The 18,767-nt window shown below is 53.7% G+C and overlaps 1 protein-coding gene across 12 annotated transcripts in view; it reads right to left on the bottom strand.

Annotated features, from left to right (window-relative positions):
* Positions 1–461: 461 nt before the first annotated feature.
* Positions 462–18,767, bottom strand: part of RIMBP2 (RIMS binding protein 2) — a 79,462-nt gene continuing 61,156 nt past the window's right edge. For 3 of the 12 annotated variants that reach the window (XM_027575825.2, XM_027575834.2, XM_027575826.2), the window contains 7 exons: positions 17,439–17,556; positions 14,109–14,293; positions 13,418–13,586; positions 9,085–9,185; positions 7,707–7,778; positions 3,940–4,074; positions 462–1,561 (listed from right to left, as the gene is read on the bottom strand). In XM_027575825.2, the coding sequence (XP_027431626.2) occupies positions 1,316–1,561; positions 3,940–4,074; positions 7,707–7,778; positions 9,085–9,185; positions 13,418–13,586; positions 14,109–14,293; positions 17,439–17,556 (1,026 nt within the window). In that variant the 3' untranslated portion in view covers positions 462–1,315. Of the gene's footprint in view, positions 3,453–3,939; positions 4,075–7,706; positions 7,779–9,084; positions 9,186–13,417; positions 13,587–14,108; positions 14,294–17,438; positions 17,557–18,767 lie in introns of all 12 variants that reach the window. The other 9 variants (XM_027575829.2, XM_027575837.2, XM_027575830.2 and 6 more) reach the window with 8 other exon arrangements.

The raw sequence follows: 18,767 nt of genomic DNA, 5'->3' as shown, positions 1-18,767 counted from the left end.
TTTTTTTACATTAGTGCATCAGTTTATTCATCTTGCCTAACTGAAACTCTGTGCCCCCTGACCTTCTGCCCCGGCCGCGTGGGTTTGGCCGGTTCAGATCGCACACAGGCACGAGGTCACATGCGGCACCTGAATTGTAAAGGGACCAGCGCAAAATAGGACAAATACGGTTCGATTCGCCCCCCCGGGCCCCGGCTGTCTGTCTGTGAGTGCTCCTCAGGCCCAGGGAACATTGGCTCCGTCTGCCAGAGCGGGCTGCCACCAGCTGTCGCCAGCAGCACGAGGTGACGGCAGTTGGTGACCGACTCCTGAGTGCTGGTCACAACCATTGCGGAGAAATAGGGAGTGCCGGCAAAGGCAGGGCCATCGAGTTTCCTGGTGCGCACGGGAGAAAGGAATCCCGAGAGGCCGCTCTGGTCAAAAGTGTTTCAAACGAAGATACAGAAGAAACGGCATTGTATAAAATAACAAATTTTATTTCTATAAAATATCTTACACTGACCGTACACATGCACGCACACACAGTACTGAACCACACACGGACGAATTTCCTTTTAATAAATGTACCACACACTAATATATTACAATTTACAAGAGAGTTTTTGAAGACACAATGGGAAAAGCTTGGTCATTCATTTATAAACCTTCCGTAAATTACAAAAGAAAGGCAGTCTGAAAAGTATGTATAAAGAGTAAAAACAATTTACAAGTGGACAAGAATTACAAAATAGTAAGCAATCCGATACACCAGCCGGCAGCTCTGTGAGTCTCTTGTTCGAGGGCCCATGGGGGAGCCTGGTGTGGAGCCGTGTGCACGGGCTGAGCTTAGGAGGGTGTGGGTGTGGCGTGTGCCTCGGGGGGGCCGCTTCCTGCGCGCTGCGCGCCGCGGGCCGGCTGTGGGTGGCGGGGGACAAATAATGGAAGTGGCGGACATCCATACGCCACCGAAGGGGACGCTGGAAGCCATGAGCGGTTCTCAGCTTTCTGGCAGGTTGGAGGAGCAGTAACTTCTCCAAACAAAGTGACTTTCTCACTCTTTTTTTTTTTTTTTTTTTTGAATGATCTGAGTAAGTAAACATTTTCTGTGTGTTGCCCGGCTCGCTGCAGAAAGGCGAAAAGCCAGGGCGTCAAAATGCACGGCCTGCACGAGTGACTTCAGAGCGCTGTGTGAGGGTGAGGAGCACTGAATGCACGACACGTACAAAGTTACACGGTAGTTTTTATTAGACAGTACAGACCATTGTGCGTTTATAAGGCAGAACATCAAGGCGGTTAAACTAGGAACTTTAAGACCAGAGTTAAAGAGAGTGATGCATCATGAGGCAAGCATTTTGAGAAGGGGTTGAGGTGGAAACCATTGCTTTAAGGGCGGATGACAAATGCACAGAGGCTGGGACCCCGGGTGGGGAGCGAGCCCCTGGCCCCTGGGTGCTTGGGAGAGCCCGCCTCCCGTCAGGCCGCGGGCCAGAGCGGTTGGCACGGAGGCTGGGAGGGGGCACCAGCCGCTCTTTGTCCTCGCCGTTGGCTTAAAGTGGACGGCAGTGCAAAGAGCACTTCTCTCCTGGTGTCAGGGGAGAAGAGTGTGTTTTTAGGAAGTACTTGAGTCATTGAAAGCCCTAGTTTGGAATCAAAGAGAATGACATGGATTGGGGAGTCGTCCAGAAGCACATGGTCATTTCACTGCACCCAGCTTTTTCAGCAGTTTCTTGCCTTTGGAAAGCAGCCCCTTTTTCTTTTTCGAGGACATTTCCCTGCCTCTCCCAGGACTACCAGTACCCATAGATGACGGAGGTGACCCCGAATGGAGATGGGCTGTGGGGGATGGCGCTCTCCTTGCTGTACCTGAACCCTCAGGAGGAACCTAGTAGGTACAGTGTGACAGTTTATTGAGTGCGTGAGCGCCAACAACATCCATCCGCTGGTAACACCGCACGGCCCCGTCCCCCGCCAGCAAAGGTAAGGGGTGGCTCGTGTCTTCCTTCGGGGTTAAAGGATGCCACGAGCGCGCGCGCCCCCCCACCCCCACCCACAGCGGCCCTACGGGGGGGGGGGGGTCTAGCCATCCACGTTTGGTCTGCGGTTTCTTTGTCTTCAGGGGAGGGGGAGGCCATTGCTTTGGCCAGACAAGGCTAGGTAATAATTTGCTTTGTAAATTAAGAGCCCTAGCGGAGGGGTGGGGGCAGGGTGGGGAGCAGAAGTCACTTTAAATTAGGTTACATGAAATTGGCTGAGTGCCCGTCAGTAATCTTAAAAGCAAAGGTTCTTAAAGGGGACTTGTTGGGTCTGAAAGCGGCTGGGGTAGAGGAAGTGCTGATCTTGCCGTGTGCATTCCTGGGGAAGTTAGTAGGCTAGAGCGATGGCACACACCAGTTGAAAGAAAAAAAAACTAAAATGAACCTCAATCGCAATCAAAGGAAGCTTAAAGGCCCTTACTGCATGCTTTCATTACTCCCCAGGGGCCGGACGTGAATTTCTGCCCGCAGAGTGCGCACATAGTGCCTCGGTCTACGGGGCTCGCCCGGCGGCTCGGATGCGCGCCTGAGGGCCCGGCGCCCTGTCCTGCGCCCCCCCAACTCTCCACGCAAAGCCCTGCCTCCCTCGAGTGTTCGGTAGCCAGCAGGTACAGGAGAGGAGCCAAGGGCTTCAAGCTTGCTTGGATTTAGAATCAAGGTCTAGTTCCAATGGAAGACACCTAGTAAAGCATCCCAAGCACAGCTGAAGATACCGTCTACTCCGTCCAACGCCATCACTGTAGCCGCGTGGCTCGTCATGCCTAGGACTGCACTGGTGCCCCACGGTTGGCCCGGCCGCAAAGGCCGGCGCTCGGGACACAGGCTTGTGCTTTGAGGAGGGAGCCTGCGCTCTCTCGAGACAGAGGCACAGACCTGATCCTGACAGACTGGTTGGGGTCAAGCCCACAGGGGGCCTGTCAGAGCCAACTCTGCATCTGCCCCCTGTTCACTACTCATCTGCTCAACCTCCTGTGTTTTTAGAGGAAAATTTCCTAGAGTAAACATAGTGGTTTAGGTTGTGCTTTTTTCCAAGAGTGGCTAACAATGCAATATGCAGCTTTAGTTACGAGGAGACACTGCAACACTCTCTACGTAAACAAACAATTAGCCTCTTAAGAAATATGTTCCCAATGTTGGCCTTCGAAATATTCTTAATGTAGATAGTAGGAAATGAGGAGTAAAGATGATGATTTGACTACAAATTCAGTTGCTTTACAACTGAGACCGAGTAATAGCCTACTATTTCAGGCCCAGTGGTTTTTTGAGACATATTTCTTTTTGTTTTTGTTTTTGTTTTTAACACCCACAGTGAAGCCTTGCGTCTCCCGCACTAGTCCGCCTAGCGCCGCGGACGGGGCTAAATCTGTACGGGTATCTTCAGTTGCTCACTTACGTGAAGGCTACAGTGCCTGATTAAGGTGTGAAATGAACACTCTTCTTCTGTTTCCAAGCAGATGAGCAAAGAAATAAAAATATATATATATAAAAATATAATATATAAAAACTGGCAGTGATGAAATAAAATAAAAATGAGACACTAAACATGAATGTCATCTACTAGTTAATTATGCTGGAGGAGGTCTCTGGTCTTTGCTAAGAGAACTGAAATCCTAGCAGGGCAAAGGAACGGAAGGACTAGCCACCCCCTTCACTCTCACCCCAGCTGGAATGTGCGTCTACAGGGCAGGGCGGGGACTCCCTTTGTCAGGAAAGGCAGATGGGTTAGAACCGAGAGGGGGCAGGTTTTGTGAAATAAATAAGCAAAAGTGAGAATGCTTAGGCACAACCCCCAGGGAAGGGCAGAGAGAAAAATTCAGGGCATGGGCTTTTCGGCCCAAGACGCAAACGTATCCACGGGAGGGCTGTGTGAGAGCGAGCGTGGCCGAGGGGGCAGGAGTCGGAGGTGCTGGGGGGGGGGTCTGCTTACCCGTTTTGCCTTGGAGCGCACTGGCGCGTCTCGGGGGTAGTGGCACGGTGCGTCAGAGAGATAGACTTCCACGTCGTCAGGCACTTCTTCCAGGAAGTTTGAAGGCACAAGGCCTTTCTGCCCATTAAGTTCCCCCTAAAAACACAGCAGAACAAATTACTCGATTTTCCCAAAACCTCCTTCTTGCTTTCACCACAGGAGCAGAGCTCTGGGGAGGGTTGCCTGCGGGGTCTGTTCTGGTTCGAAGGTGGGAGAACTCAGAGGGACTCCAGTGTCTCCAAACTATACCCTGATCAGGACAGTGACCTCGGGATGCACTCGAGGGGCAGGGTCCCATCCCCAAGGTCTGCATCTGGCCTGTCTGGGGTGGAGCTGAGGAAGGTGTGTTCTGGCCAGTGGGCTCAGGCAGCTCCCAGGAACCAGTCCTCGGGACCACCCCATGTAGTGGCCATTGACCCCCCGGCTGACCGCAGCATCCCTGGGGAGCTTTTAAAGGCACCACTTGAGCAGATGCCCCGATCCAGACACACTGACCCCCTCCCGAGGCCAGCAGGCGGTCCAGCGTGCAGGCCAGGTGCAGAGCTACGCATCCGTCTCGTGCACAACCACATTCTCACCATAAAAATGCAAACAGTATGGGGGACATGAAAGTGTCCGTTGACACCTCCCGAGAGAGGATACTGCTTCAGGTCCGTCTGTTCCCTTCCAGAATTTTCTCTCACATCTCTACGCAGGTACATAGTTAAGGTCACCATCCACAGGACATCTGGACTGAGCGGGTCACGGCCACCATGTCACTTCCTCCCCACTGCCCCCAATGCCCACCTGCCCCACCAGTGTCCAAAACCAAGTCCCAGACTGGCTGGCCCCAGACTACATGGGAGTCTGTTGCTCTGTTTTCCAGTCTAAGAAACGACGGCATGAGATGCGCAGCCTACTCCCTGATTAGACACTGCAGCCAAAGACACCACCACCAGGGTGAAGAGCGAACCTACGGGATGGATGGGAGAATGTTCGCAAACTACCTAAGAAGGGGTCGTGTCCAGAACACATCGAGAGCTCAACACAAGAACCCGATTAAACAACGGGCAGAGGATCTGCATCGCTATCTCCAGCCCCTCCCCCCCCCCAAAAGACACACGGACGGCCAACAAGTACACAGAAAGACGCTCAACATGAATTAACACGAGCATCTTAGGGAAATGTAAACCAGAACCACCAGATACCACCTCACATCTGTTAGGAAAGCTACTACAGAACACAGACAAACAAAAATTAAAAAAGAACACAGACAAAATGTTGCTGAAAACAGGGAGGAATTGGAGCCCTCATGCACCTGCTGGGGGCGGTGAGAAGGGGGCGCTGCTGAGGGCAAAACGATCCAGCGGCTCCTCAAAAAGTGAAACCCAGAGATACCATTTGACCCAGCAATTCCACTCCTGGGTCAAAACCCGAAAGATTTGGAAGCAGGGTCCGAGGGACGTGTTTGCACACCGTGTTCATCACTGTATTACTCACAGGGGCCGGGTGTCCACTGACGGGCGGACAGGTGACTAAACCACGTGCACCCAGCGTGGAGTCATTTTTGGCCTTAAAAGGAAGGAGAGGGTGAGCTGTGCTACGACGCTCTGCGCAGCGAGGTAAGGCAGGCGTGAGAAAAGTCCCCGTGTGTGAGGCCCGGAGGGCAGGTGGATTCACGGGGACGGAGAGGAGGCGGGGGGCCGGGGACGCGCGGGGTAAGGGGCGACTGGTGTTTGCTGGGGATGGAGTTTCAGGGCGGCAAGCGGGGAGGAGTCCTGAGGGCGGACGGCGGCGACTCACGACAACGCGGATGTATCACCACCGCACTGTGCACGTAGAGATGATGAAGAATGTGTATTTTATCACAATTAAAAATAAAAATTGATATAAAAAAAGAGGTGGTCCCAGGTACCTCCCGTGTCTTCCCAGCAAGAATCCCCTCTGAGCCCGAGACGCACGCGCCGGATCTGGCCACCCGCCCTCTCTTCGGCCCCCGAGCCCCCGTCCCTGCCTCCTTCCTCGGCCTCCTCCAGGAGCTAAGGTCTCTCTCGGTGTCCCTTAGAGACTTTCCCAAGGACACCTTTGCTGCTTACTGTACACATTTCCCCGGGGGTTTCTCCCACATTGAGGGTCACAAATCCCGTCTACACCAGCCACTCCGCAGCCTACGAGCCCAGTCGTCAGCCAGATCCTCCTCCAGCACCAGCCACGCCTGCTCCTTCCAGGGAGCGCCACGTGGAGTCGTGGCTCGGTGTGGGGACCGGGTCCTGTGGAAACGCACGGCCTCAACCTCACATGCCCGTGGGCACGCACACCCGGACAGTCCCGCGCCCGCGGACGTGCAGACGGGCCCCCAGTCCGGGCTCACCGAGGAGCTCGGGGGACAGACCTGCCTCTTCCCCTCAATCTGCCGGGCTTCTCGCGCGGTCCTGCGAACGCCACGTCAGAAGCGCACGGGACCGCCTCACGTTGCCCCCTCCACCGCACGCGGCTGCATCAGACGTGGCCACTAGCATCTTCCAGGATCAGCGGCACGGATCCCTCTGCTTCACGGAGAGGCTCAGATGTCCTGTTCACACCCTCAAGCTCAGCACTTTCCAAAGCACATCTTTCTCTCAACTGTGTTCTCATGCCCCTGTTCCCAAGGGCACCCACCACCTGAGGCAGAATGTGGGCGTCTTCCTGGACGACACTCTCACCCCAACGAACGACCCGCGCTCTGGGAGCTACTGACGCCGGCTTCCGTCCGCCCCCTCTGCCACCTGCACCGGCCTGCAGCCCGCGCCCTGGCCTCGGGGGCTCCCACCTCCCTCACCCGCCCCCTCTCCAACCCTCGACAGGACAGAAAGCCTGGCATCTGCCCACTCACAGACCCTTTACAGTCTTTTCTGGAAAGAGACGGGGGGCAGAGTGTGAGCAGCCTCACTGACACCGATCGGCAGTGATCACGAACCTGGGTCCCCACGTGCCTGAGGCCGTGAACTCGTCTGACTCAGAGAAACCTGCCTTAGCAGGACCTGACGGATTCCCGGCTGTTCTGATTAAAGAAAGGGGGGGTGATGGGGGAGGTAGGATCCCTGCGCGAGATGGCAGCCCTGTCCCCCAGCCCCCCCGGGGCGTGCACCCCGCAGGCCTGCCAGCTGTGTCCTTCACAGCCCTGTGGGCTCGGGCCCGGGGGGGCGGCACTCGTGGGAGGGCCACCAGGGCAGGAGCACGACGCGAAGCCCACCGGCATTCTCTCTTTGCCTCAGGAAATGTCGGGAGGGTAAAGGACGGAGGCTGCCCCCGGGGCCACTGAGCCGGGAGCCCTTGCCCAGAGCCTGGTCCCCGCTGCCAATGGCCATCAGCTCCAAGGAAGGTCAGGGAGGAGTTCTACACCCTGTTGGGGTGGATTAACTAGTAACTTTGCCTATTTGTATTCCTTCCTTCTCCCGTATAAAAACCTATACCTTGCAAATAACCAGAGAGTTAAACTGGTACCTGTTTGGATGGAAGACAATTTTAGATCGAAGAATGGGAATACATGTCCTTTGTTTGCAGCTTACAGACACGGAAGTGCCCCCCTCAGAGCAGGAGGGATGGAGACGCTCACAGCCCCTCTCTCTGTATCAGACGAGCCTCAGTGACAGGGACCTTTCCGAAAGTCATAGGAAGCTTACACATAATTGTCGGGGCAAGAACACGCAAGCGGAAATAGACGTGCAAAATCAATGAAATGGTGCTTTTTTGATCTTTCAAAAACTTACATAATAAAATCCATCTTCATCGATCTCACCGAAAACAGTAATGATGTCTCCGGTGCAGAACGTCAGCTCTGCCTGTGGAGACAGAACGTCAAGTTAGTAATACCTTCGACACGGAGTAGTCGGTTTTCCTTAGAAAGTTCTTCCTGGTTGCTCTAATGATTTCTTTCTTCTCATCATTCTGGCGTTGACCTGCTCTCTCAAACAGGGAGGGAGGGGTAGGAGCCGACGAGTGCCTCCGTGCATGGCGCCTCAGGGACTCAGGGAGGACGAACAGCTCAGGCTGCAGCCCGCCTCCCCGCAAAGCGCCCCACGCGCTGTTCCCGCCGGAGCTCAGTGTGAAGCGTCTGCCTTCGGCTCAGGTCATGATCCCGGGGTCCTGGGATCGAGCCCCACGTCGGGCTCCCTGCTCCGCGGGGAGCCTGCTTCTCCCTCTCCCTCTGCAGCTCCCCCTGCTTGTGGGCTCGATCTCACTCTCAAATAAATAAATAAATAAAATCTTTTAAAAAAATAAAATAGAACCGGTCAAAGAGTTAACTTGAAAAACCCAGAACTTCAGGGAAAAATCCTCTGTAGTGTAAGGACCGTTAGATAACTACCTTTTCACTGAGTGCAAAAAACCTTTACTCAATTATTCATTCTCTACCAAGTGTCTGTGCCGTGCCAGGCACCAGCCTTGAGACGGGCACATGGACTCTAGTGGAGGGTGCAAACCCAAGACAAAATAACATGTGGGTTAATCTCTGAATGTGAAGATGAGGGAAGGAAGCTGACCTCTCAGGCCGCCAGGCGTCCCCTATGAATCGGGTCCATGCAGAAATGCTTGCAGAGTGCGCACTCTGAATCTGAACCATGAGCTGGGAGCACGTGGGGCACAAGGAAAACCGTGGGTGACAGATTTGGACACAGCTGTCATCTGAGAAAGCAGGTCCATGGGCTGAAAACCGAGCCTCTCAGCTCTGGAGGTGACTCCCTTCCTGCCTCCCAGGGCGTCAAGGGCCACGCCGGCCCAGGCCACGTGTGTGGAAGACACGGGGCCTCCTCCTCAGCTTCTGCATGTGGCGGGGGGGGCGGGGGGGACCTTACAGTTCTGCTTTCGCTTGGGGCTGTTATTTCCGTCTTCCAGGCGACCCTATGGGGCTGTCACCTGAGGCAGAAGATCGCAGACTGCTCCCCCCGTAGCGTCCCGTACGGGGACCCCAAGCCACGGCGACGGGGCTTGTCAGCGGCTGCGCGCCTTCCCTGTCTCCTCCCGCCCAGCGCCCTCACACCATTTACTGCATGTACCGACCCTTCCAGATCCCATGGCCCCCAGGCGTCCGTGCAGGGAGAGGCCCAGGCACCGGCCGTGAGCCGCAGCGGAACGACGCCGGGCGCATACCTCCACGTCGATGTTAGGTGAGCTTTCTCGCGGGTCATAATCGTACAGGGCCACCACCCTCCGCGTCGCCCCCGGATGCCTGCTGCTTCTTCTGCTTCTCTCTGTTTACATCACAAGGAGGAAAAGAAAGCCATCATGTGGTTATTCCGAAAGGAGTGGCGCCCCCTCTCCCTCGTCCCCAGGGCAGCAGGGCACACGTGGCCAGCAGGACCCGACGACCGCTGTCTCCAGGGCCTCGTGCTCGGGGTGCAAGCACCAGCGAAGCCTCCAGCTGTGGGGCCGGTCGCCCTGAGCTGCATGTTCTCGTATGTTTGCTCTGGCCCAGTACCCCCCTTACAGCAGCGAGGACGCTTCCCTTCCCCGATGTGTCCGTCCAACTGGGAGGCTCAGATGAAGCAGGGGATCCTCCGGAATCATAGCTCCAAAGGGCTCTGGGCAGCACAGGACGGCGCGTTTCTCCCAGAGGACCTGGCGTTGGTGCTTTTCTTCCAAACACAGCTGCTCGGTGCCTAGAACTGGTTTTTGGGATTCATACAAAGGAAAACCATTGAAGGCATGTGTTTAGAAAGCAACTGACGTCGGTCCTGTGCCCTTCCGGGGCGTCCCGCAGGTGCAGGGCTGGCTGTGTGCGAAGTTCCAGACATCGGCCACGCTTGGGTCCTGCTCCAGCGTCGCTGCTGTAATTTAGAAAGCGCGAGGGCACCTTTGCAGGGCCTGTGCATGTGTGTTTCCTTGAAACAGAGCACAGACTTCCTGCAGGGGTACATCCAGTCCTTCTGAGTGTTGTTAATTTTCCAGGGGAGGTGCAAGAATGAATCCCTGCAGGTGTTAAGAAGAGCCCAGAGATGCACTCTGTCCAGCGTCCGCTTCCCACCATGTTGGCAAGCTCACGTGGTCACGTCAGCCCCGCAGTCATCAAAATAGAGGACAGTTCCCTCAGCCCCCAAACTCCCGCCCATGTCTTTGTGGTCACCTCCAGCCCAGGTAACCCCTGGTCTGTTTTCTGTCCCCATACTTTCACCTTTTCTGGAATATCCTATAAATGGAGTCATGCAGGGTTTAGAAACTGGCTTCATTCACCGGGACAATGCCCCTGAGCTCCCTCCATGTGACTGCGTGTGTCCACGGTGCTACTTTTATTGGTGAGGAGCATCCCCCTGTCTGAAGCATCAGTGACTTGGTCCACTGTCCAGGGGATCAGTGACGTGCAGTGCAGCCGCCGTGAGCGCCCGAGCAGCTGTGTGAGCGCACAGAAGCTCCATTCCCCCAGGCGAGGACCCCAGGAAGGGGTGGCCGGCCGTCACCATGTGTCCAACTGGAGACGGACCCGCCGCCTGTTGGGCACAGCAGTCGTGCCACACGGGTTCGCCTCCAGCGGACGCAGCTCCGGTCCCACGTCCGACCCGGCAGGGGCATCCTGGCTTCTCATCGCGCTCTAATCGGCACTCCACGGGTCCCGTTATGCATCCCTCCACCTGCTCGTTTGCCATCCACGAATCCTCTGTGGCAAAGGATCTCTTGGGTCTTTTGCCCACGGTGGTGCTGGTGGTTTGCTTTCCTGTTATTGAGTTGTTGAGCGCAGTGTGTTCTCAGTACGGTTCCCTGTTTGGCCGGGTCACTTGCAGATACTTGCTGCAGCCTGGGGCCTCGCTCTTCTTTCTTTTCATGCTGTGTTTCTCAATTTTAGTGAAGTCTGACATCAGTTCCTTCCTTTTCTGTGTCATGGTTTTAGTGTGATGTCAAAGAAATCGTGGCTTCCTCACCATGAAGTTCTCCTAGAAGTTTCACGGTCTGTTTTTATACTTAAGACCATGTTCAATTTTTAAGTTCATTTTTTGAGTTTGGCAGGAGTGTGGCCCGAGCTACATTTTTCTTTGCCCAATTCCAGCACCCATTACGGAAAGACCATCCTTTCCCCATTGAACTGCCCCCCTCCCTGGGTTGAAACTCTGTGGACGCTGCAAGCGTTTGTCCATTCCTGGATTCGCCCTGTTGCACGGATCCCGGTGCCTCTGCAGCCTCCCACACCACCTGGTCTCCATCGCTCCCCTGTGTGCCAGCCGTAAAACCCGCTTGCACGAGTCTTCCACTGCGCTTTTAAAAAATCATTCAAGCAACTGTAATCCCTTTGCCTTTTCGTACATGTTTGATTTAGCACATCGAATCTACACAGATCCCTGCAGAGACTTGGATCAGGCGGGTGCGTCCCATGTGCACAGATGTGGGCGGGGGGGGGTGCGTCCCACGCGCACGGACGTGGACCAGGGGTGCGTCCCATGCACACATATGTGGACAGGGGGAGGGGTGAGTCCCATGCACACTGACGTGGACTGGGGGTGCGTCCCATGCACACATATGTGGACAGGGGGAGGGGTGAGTCCCATGCACACTGACGTGGACCAGGGGTGCGTCCCATGCACACAGATGTGGACTGGGGGAGGGGTGAGTCCCATGCGCACGGACGTGGGCCAGGGGGTGCATCCATCTGCAGGTCAGTTTGGGGATGTTGGATGTCTTCATTGCCTGAAGTCCGGGAACACGACGTCTATTTACTTGGGGATCCTTGGATTTCCTTCCTCGCCATTGGTGGTCTCCCCCACACACAGCGTGCGTGCATTCAACCCCTCCTTTCTCATGTCTTTGTCACATCATTGTAAGTATTACTTTTTAAATGTCAAGTTCAAATTTTTCACGGTTAACATTGGAAAAACAATTGCTTTTGCTAAGCTCACTCGTTAGTTCTAGGAACTTCTGTTCTAGATCCTTTGAGATCTTCTAAGTAGATTTTCATGTCATCTGTGACTAGAAAAAAGTTAGTCTTCTGTTCCGGTCTGCATCCCGTTTCCTCCTGTCTCACCGCACGTGGTGTCAGAAAAGGGCCGCGAGGTGGACACCTGGTCCTGCCCCGGCGCAGGAGGCACGTGCTCAGCCTGCAGTGACAGTCCTACTTTGTAGCACTAGAAGGGCCTGTGGTAGCTCAGTCTGGTTCCTTCAAAAGTCACGTTTAGAAAAAAAGAATAAAGCAAACAGACATGTAATCTAATTGGTAACATGAATCAAGCCACTGTTTTCTAGCGGAGCGCTTGCAGGTTTGCTGGGTGTGTGGTGCGTAGAGCCCGCTCCCGCCCTGACCCCATCACGGTGGCCTTGGGAAAGGAGTTGGGGGTATACGGGGCTCAGGGAGCTTCGGCTCGCGGACTTGACTTGGGCGGTGTATTCACAGAAGCTTCAACTAACAGATGTGGGTTTCAACTTGACTGTAAGTTCATTCATACCAAAGAGGTTGAAACAGTGTATTTGATTTTGTGATTATCCTTAAAATTATGCATGTTCTTTGAGCCACTGAATTTTGTCTCTGAAATCTGATTTAGAATTAAGTTAACTTAATGTTTTGAACTATTAAAACCTAAAACACAAATGACATAAAACGGATCTTTCTCTCTGCAGCCATTTAGAGAAAGCAAAGGCCTTTGTAATGAGTAGATTTTCCCTGCATGTGGGCACAATTAGAGATCATAAATGTAATGTTTAAATTCACTGAAAGTAGTTTTGCCGTGTACTCACTGGTGCTTGCAAATTGGGTCAAGAGAAATGGAGGAGTCTGTCATCCGTCCACATTAAAGCGTGAAAATCTTTTCTGCCTTTTGGATGAGCAACACCCACCTGGATGGAAAGCATGGCACGACCTCATCACCTCTGACCCGTACTGGGCACGGGCGGAGGCTCACAGCCCACCCCCGGCGTCCCCGGTCCGTGCGCACCGGCTCCTCACGGCTCTGGGGGCCGGAAGTCTGAGACCGAGGTGCCGCAGGGTCGGATCGCAGGGAGGACCTGCGTCCTGGTCCACAGACGGGTCTTCTCCCGTGTCCTCGTGGGGTAGAGGAGGCGAGGGACGCCTGTGGGGCCTCCTGGGTGAGGGTACTGACGCCCCTCTGAGAGTTCTGCAGTCATGACGTCAGCCCCTCCCAGAGGCGTGGCTTCCTGACACCAGCACCGTGGGGGTCACATGATAAACTTACACATTTTAGGGGGACACAACATGCAAAAACAACCAGAAAGCAACTAGTCTATTTTCTAGATGGGACAGACTTTTAGTAAGCAAGGCTGCACTTCATCTTCCATTAGAAAATCATCTATGTTTTTGTAAATATTTAGGTACACAAATGTCCCCAAAGCACACAGGACCATTGTAGAGTGGGTTCATTTTCCATCCGGAATGGCCCAGACCGGACCCTGTCCACACCACCTCCTGCTCCTGGCTGGCGCGGGGCGCCAGGGGAAGCAGAAGCGGCCCCACCAGCAGGTGCAGGGGTAAGCCGGGGGAGGCTCTTACCTATTTTCTCCACGGGCGTGTTCAGAGGAAGGAAGCCTTGTCTCAAAAGCTGGTCCATCATTTCCTCATCGTCCGCCTGGATTTCTGAGACCATGTTACAAGGAATCAGGCCGAGCCGGGCACAGGTCTCCCCACGGTAGAAGCCGTCTGCGTCTTTGTCGCCATAGACCTGCAGCCGGTGCGAAGGGCCAGTATGATTGCCGGGTCGCAAGCGCATCAGCTCTGCCGGCGCGGAGCCGCGTGTCATCACAATGTGTGGGAAGAGCCCCATGGTCACCAACACGCGCCCTGCAGACGTGCACATCTGCCCCTCCACCCACGCAGCCACACCTGAGAACCAGCTTCTGCCCCGGGGTCTGGACAACCCGCTGGTCTCCCCATCAGGGCTCTGGCTTCACTTTGCTGGGTGTGTGTGACGAGATCCCACCCAACAGAGGGGACTTTGAGACTCCTCCTAGCGGTGTCGCCGTCCATAGCAAAGGGCTTCCTCCGAGAGACGGAGGGCCAGGCTCTCTCTCAGGTTCCTACTTCAGACTCACAAGGTCCCTCTTCTCTGCTGGTCCGAAGGCTGAATATATAAAGCAACAGAACGAGCCTGCCCTTGGGACAAGCTAAGGACCTACAGTACGGTGACAGCAGCCCCCTACCCTGGGTGCCCCACCTGCCCGGCAGCCCCCAGCCCGGCCCCCACCTTGATGATCTGTCCTTCCTTAAAAGGAAGCTCTTCTTCGGCAGCATCTGGATTCGGGGACATGGTGAGGGGGTCATAGTCAAAAAGCGCCACAAAGATCCGGGCTGGGAGCTCTTCGGCACCTGGGTCGGTCTCTGACTCTTCGTAGAAGTCTGGAGAAAGGCGGTCGCGCTCACTGTACTCGTCTGGGAGCATGTGGGGACAAAGGCAGAGGGCTGGGTGATTCCCGGACTTAGAGACGTGTGCTATTGTAGGAAGTGTGGTTTAGAAGATGGGATGGTGGAGGCACGGTAACTTCTGTCTTTAAAATAAATTTGTGGTCAATATGCAGATCGACACAGATGGGTTTGAAAAGCCAGCAGCTGTCATGGAACTCGAGTGTGGGACAGGCCATCCGCTGCGGAGCAGAGCCGGTGGGACGGGCCCCACCCCCACCCGGTCACCGAAAAGCATTTGCATGTGAGTCAAAGTTTGGGGTACTTCACCGAGCTGCTCACTTAGCTCTAAATACTTAAGTGGTGACAAATGAATTCTTCACGTATTTATTTGTCAGACTGAGAGAGAGAGAGAGAGCGAGCGAGCACAAGCAGGGGGAGGGGCAGAGGGAGAGACAGGCTCCCCGCTGAGCAGGGAGCCCGATCCTGGACTCCATATCAGAACCCTGAGATCATGACCTGAGTCAAAGGGACCTCCGGGGAGGTCACAGTCCCCTGGTCAGAATGGGATCTCCTCGAGTGGGGCACCTCACGTGGAGCAAAGACCAGCCATGATCCAGCGAGAAACCGCACCCAACTCCATCCTCCTGCGAGTCATGGATCAGTGTCAGGAGGCCTGCCTCACTGATTGTAAGGTCGAGAATTTACTACATCCAGACCAACATACTTTTCCTCTTTTTAAATCTTTTTAAGTCACTGTTTTCTTAGTTTAGGACACCTAGAGAATATGAAAAGGTACAGTATTTTTATTCAATTGTGAATGCATTGCTTCTTAAAAATCTATTCGGGGGGGTGCCTGAATGGTTCAGTCGGTTAATATCTGACTCTTGATTTTGGCTCCGGTCGTGATCTCAGGGTCGTGAGATCAAGCCCCACGTTGGGCTCTGCACCGGGCATGGAGCCTGCTTCAGATTCTCTCTCCCTCTGTCCCTCCCCTGCTCATGCTCTCTCTCTCTCAAATAATAATAATAATAATTAAAAATATATTTAGGGAGTATACGGTCTACAGAGTTAAGTTCCTCTGGAAAAGAAAATGAATGCTTTTGTTGTGGAGCAGATTCCTAAAACAATCACTGATATTTGCACAAGAAAAATGGAAGTAAATTGGGACGAGGGGAAGAGTCTGTTTGCACGTCACTGACCGTTCCCAGGGGTCACTGGCTGCTGCTGAGCACATTCCACTTTTGTCCTTTGAAACGCTAATAGGTGCTTCTGTGTGTGTGTAGGAATCAAAGCATTTGATATTAATCATGCTTTTTTGTGCTTTCTTGCACTGCTACATAAGAAGTCAGGTACAATTAAACCAAATCCATTATGGATTATTTAGCACTTTTTTGAGTTGCATTAAGAGGCTTTTTTTTTGTTGTTGTTAAAACATTAGCATTACTCTCTTTTTGCTAATTTAACTAGTGTTTTACTAAGATGAAAACACACGTGCAGCCTTTTGATTTCTTTATGGTAAGACACACCCAATCAAAGGCCTGTCAGAGGCTCCCCGAGGTTGGGGTCAGCTGGCGAGACCTGGAGGTGCCCGTGTTTCCCCTTTGCCTCTGCGCCCACCAGGCCATTTGCAGCCCCTCCCATAGCTGGTCCCTCTGAGTCCCAGGAGACCGGGGATGGAGCCTCTGCAGAGCCCCAGTGCCCTCGCGGCTAACGCTTCAACCACGTGCACTGCAGTTCACGCCATGAGCCAGGCTGTGGGCTTCACGCATGACAGCAACAGTCCAAAGGAGATTCAGAAACCCGCTTCCACAACAGAGAAGACCTGAGTCTGGGCCGCACACCAGCCCCGCCCCACCTCGTTTCTAAAGACAGCCAGTCCCCCCAAGCCCTGCACCTTCTATGCCAGGAGCACCCCTCAGGCTCGGGAGTGACACACGGATCATGTGAATGTGGCACCAGGTTTAGAGCCCCCGAAACTACCCGGGCTCTGCATGATGTAACCTGCCAGGGGATCCGTAACGGGAGACCAGCGTTCACCAGTGGGACTCTGTGTACTTTGTCATTTTTCAGTGAACTGAAGACTCTTTTTTTAAGGATCTTGAGTATTCTATGACATTTTTACTGATCAATAAAAACATCCTAAAACTGTAAAGGTAGAAGAGGAAATTTTTTTCTCCATTGTCTGGACTCTAAAGAGAAGAAAAGTCTGGAAGAAGGACAGTAGTTTAGAGGGTCTGTTTTGCGTCATCCCGTCTGTCTGTCCTGTTAGTTGACGTGAACGGAGGCGACTGTCTCCTAAACCTAGGCTGTGTGGCTGTGACGAGTGCAGCAGGTGTCCGGAGGCCCTAAGCTGCCTCCCCGGAGCCCCGGGTCAGTCTGTTGTACACCTGCCCCCTTCCCAGCTCTGCCTGCCTTGTTTTCACGCGTGCGTGCCTTTTCACAAAAGGCCCGTTTGTTTGGGCTGATTACCAAGTTCCATTATCTTGTGTGAATACCTTTTGGAATTGTTTTTGCCACGATTCATTCCAGTGGAATGAGCAAACCTTCAACCACCACCCCCTTCCCCACCAGGTCAGTCACAGGGACTGAAATGATAGCTTTCAGCAAGACTGGCTCAATCCCAAAAAGGAATGAAGGGAATGGGCACAGAATGCCAGAGGAGGGCTCATGAGCAAGGAGGTGAGCCCAGGGAGGAGGGCAGCCCACGCTCCAGAGGCCACATCAGGCCTCGTGGGGTTTCCCGTCACACTGAGCCCCGCTGCCAAAGCACTTGATGCATGCAGAGAACTCTCCGTTACTCAGGCTTACGTAGGTGTTTGCAGTTTGGCTGCCATTCCTGCTTCTTTGACCACGAGCATCTCATGAGAGCACAAGCCGGGATGTGGAGAAGCAGCACCCTGCACTCTCTCCAGGCCTCTCCAGGAAAGAAAAAAATCGGTAGGGAGAAGATTGACATAAAAAGCCAATATGATATTTGAGAATACTTACAAATAGAGTTCATTTCTCTTATGCCTCTTTCTGCCTTCTTTTTGCCATAAGTAATGGAGAGTTTTCTGTACGTGGTTGAAAATGCTACTCCTAATAAGTTTGTAAACACATTCAGATCAAGGATTGAGCAGCCATGTGCTTTGGGGTCGGAAGAGAGAGAAAGGTGTCAGCCAGGCCCACTAACCGATGGACGGGACCATCATTGGCCGGGACCGCTGAGGACCAGCACTGCCATGGGAGAACCTTCGGCCCACGTGATCCACCCTGTCAGCCCGTCCTGCAGACACCGGGTTTCCTAAAATCTGAAGACACAACAACACAGTCATAAGTCTCGCCAGCCTTGGGAAACAAGAGAATTAAGTTAGCCAAATCAATTCAACTTAGAAGCAGAAGCTCTAAAGGCAACTAAACTTAGCTTTTAACTGAAAGGTTAGCTGAATAACCTGGAAGAGAAAAAGGCTGCTCACCCCAGCCACCCTGCCTTCCACACCAGAGTTGTTTTTCGACACACAGAGGGGAGTGGGGGCAAGAAGGGTCTCCTTGGGAGGCACTGTTCTCTGCAGCTCCTGCTGCCAAAGCCAAATTCTTGGAACCAGAGTGAATGGCTCAAACCCAGCTCGTCACAGCTCCAGCACCTCTGAGCACAGAGGACCCTCAGCTAGTCTCAGGACAGCCTGCCCTCCTGCAGCCCTCACAGACGTGGCGGGGGGTGGTCTGCACTTCCAAAATCCCGCCTGGGCACAGTTGTGTGTGCGGTTACCAGAAACTCAAAGACAGAAGTTTCTGTGCATTACCAGCTTTGAAACTCACGGCAACATCTTGGCCCTAATCCGAAGACACCAATTTTCAGGGCTGACTCGGAAGGATTTCCTTTATGGACGGGTTTGCTTCTAATTTGCACTAACAGTCAGAATCATACAAGAGAATCACAGCAACACCTCCAGCTCACTGGTAAGTAGTTGGAGTCGGAAAGTTCTCAGGGGCACAGGGAATGAACGGTGGTCAGAGAGTCCCGGTGATTAGATGGCTTGTTACAGGTGGGGGACAGGGTGTGGGCCGCAGGTGGCAGGTGACTCAGTGGGGGCCAGGTCGGTGCCCTCGTGTGGACAGACCACAACTGCGCGGGCTCAGAACCAAGGCCTGGTGCCCCCAGCGGCTCACCTATGCTTTCATGGAAAAGTTCAGCATGGTGGGAGCAAATGTTCTGGAAAGGGGACACAATATAGAGATGAATGAAGCCGAATGAAACCCTACTCTGGACAAACTACTAACAAGCCTGGAACACAAGGCAGGGGGATGCATCTAGAGCTGATGGTGGAAAATTCATTCTGAAAACTGCCCCCTGGAAAGAAAGGGGAAGGAAAAGAAAAAACTACTTTGGAAACAATATATAAAAATGGATGTCTTCAATAATTGCTCCTCCTTGTTTTTTTCCAGTTACGAATGAAGACCAAACACACCAGCAAAACCCAAACCCATAGCCATAGTCAGGAAACACCCTTGACGGTGCGGG

The sequence above is a fragment of the Zalophus californianus genome, chromosome 14, assembly GCF_009762305.2.
Source record: "Zalophus californianus isolate mZalCal1 chromosome 14, mZalCal1.pri.v2, whole genome shotgun sequence".
NCBI lineage: Eukaryota > Metazoa > Chordata > Mammalia > Carnivora > Otariidae > Zalophus > Zalophus californianus.
This window is presented reverse-complemented; position numbering and strand designations above follow the sequence as displayed.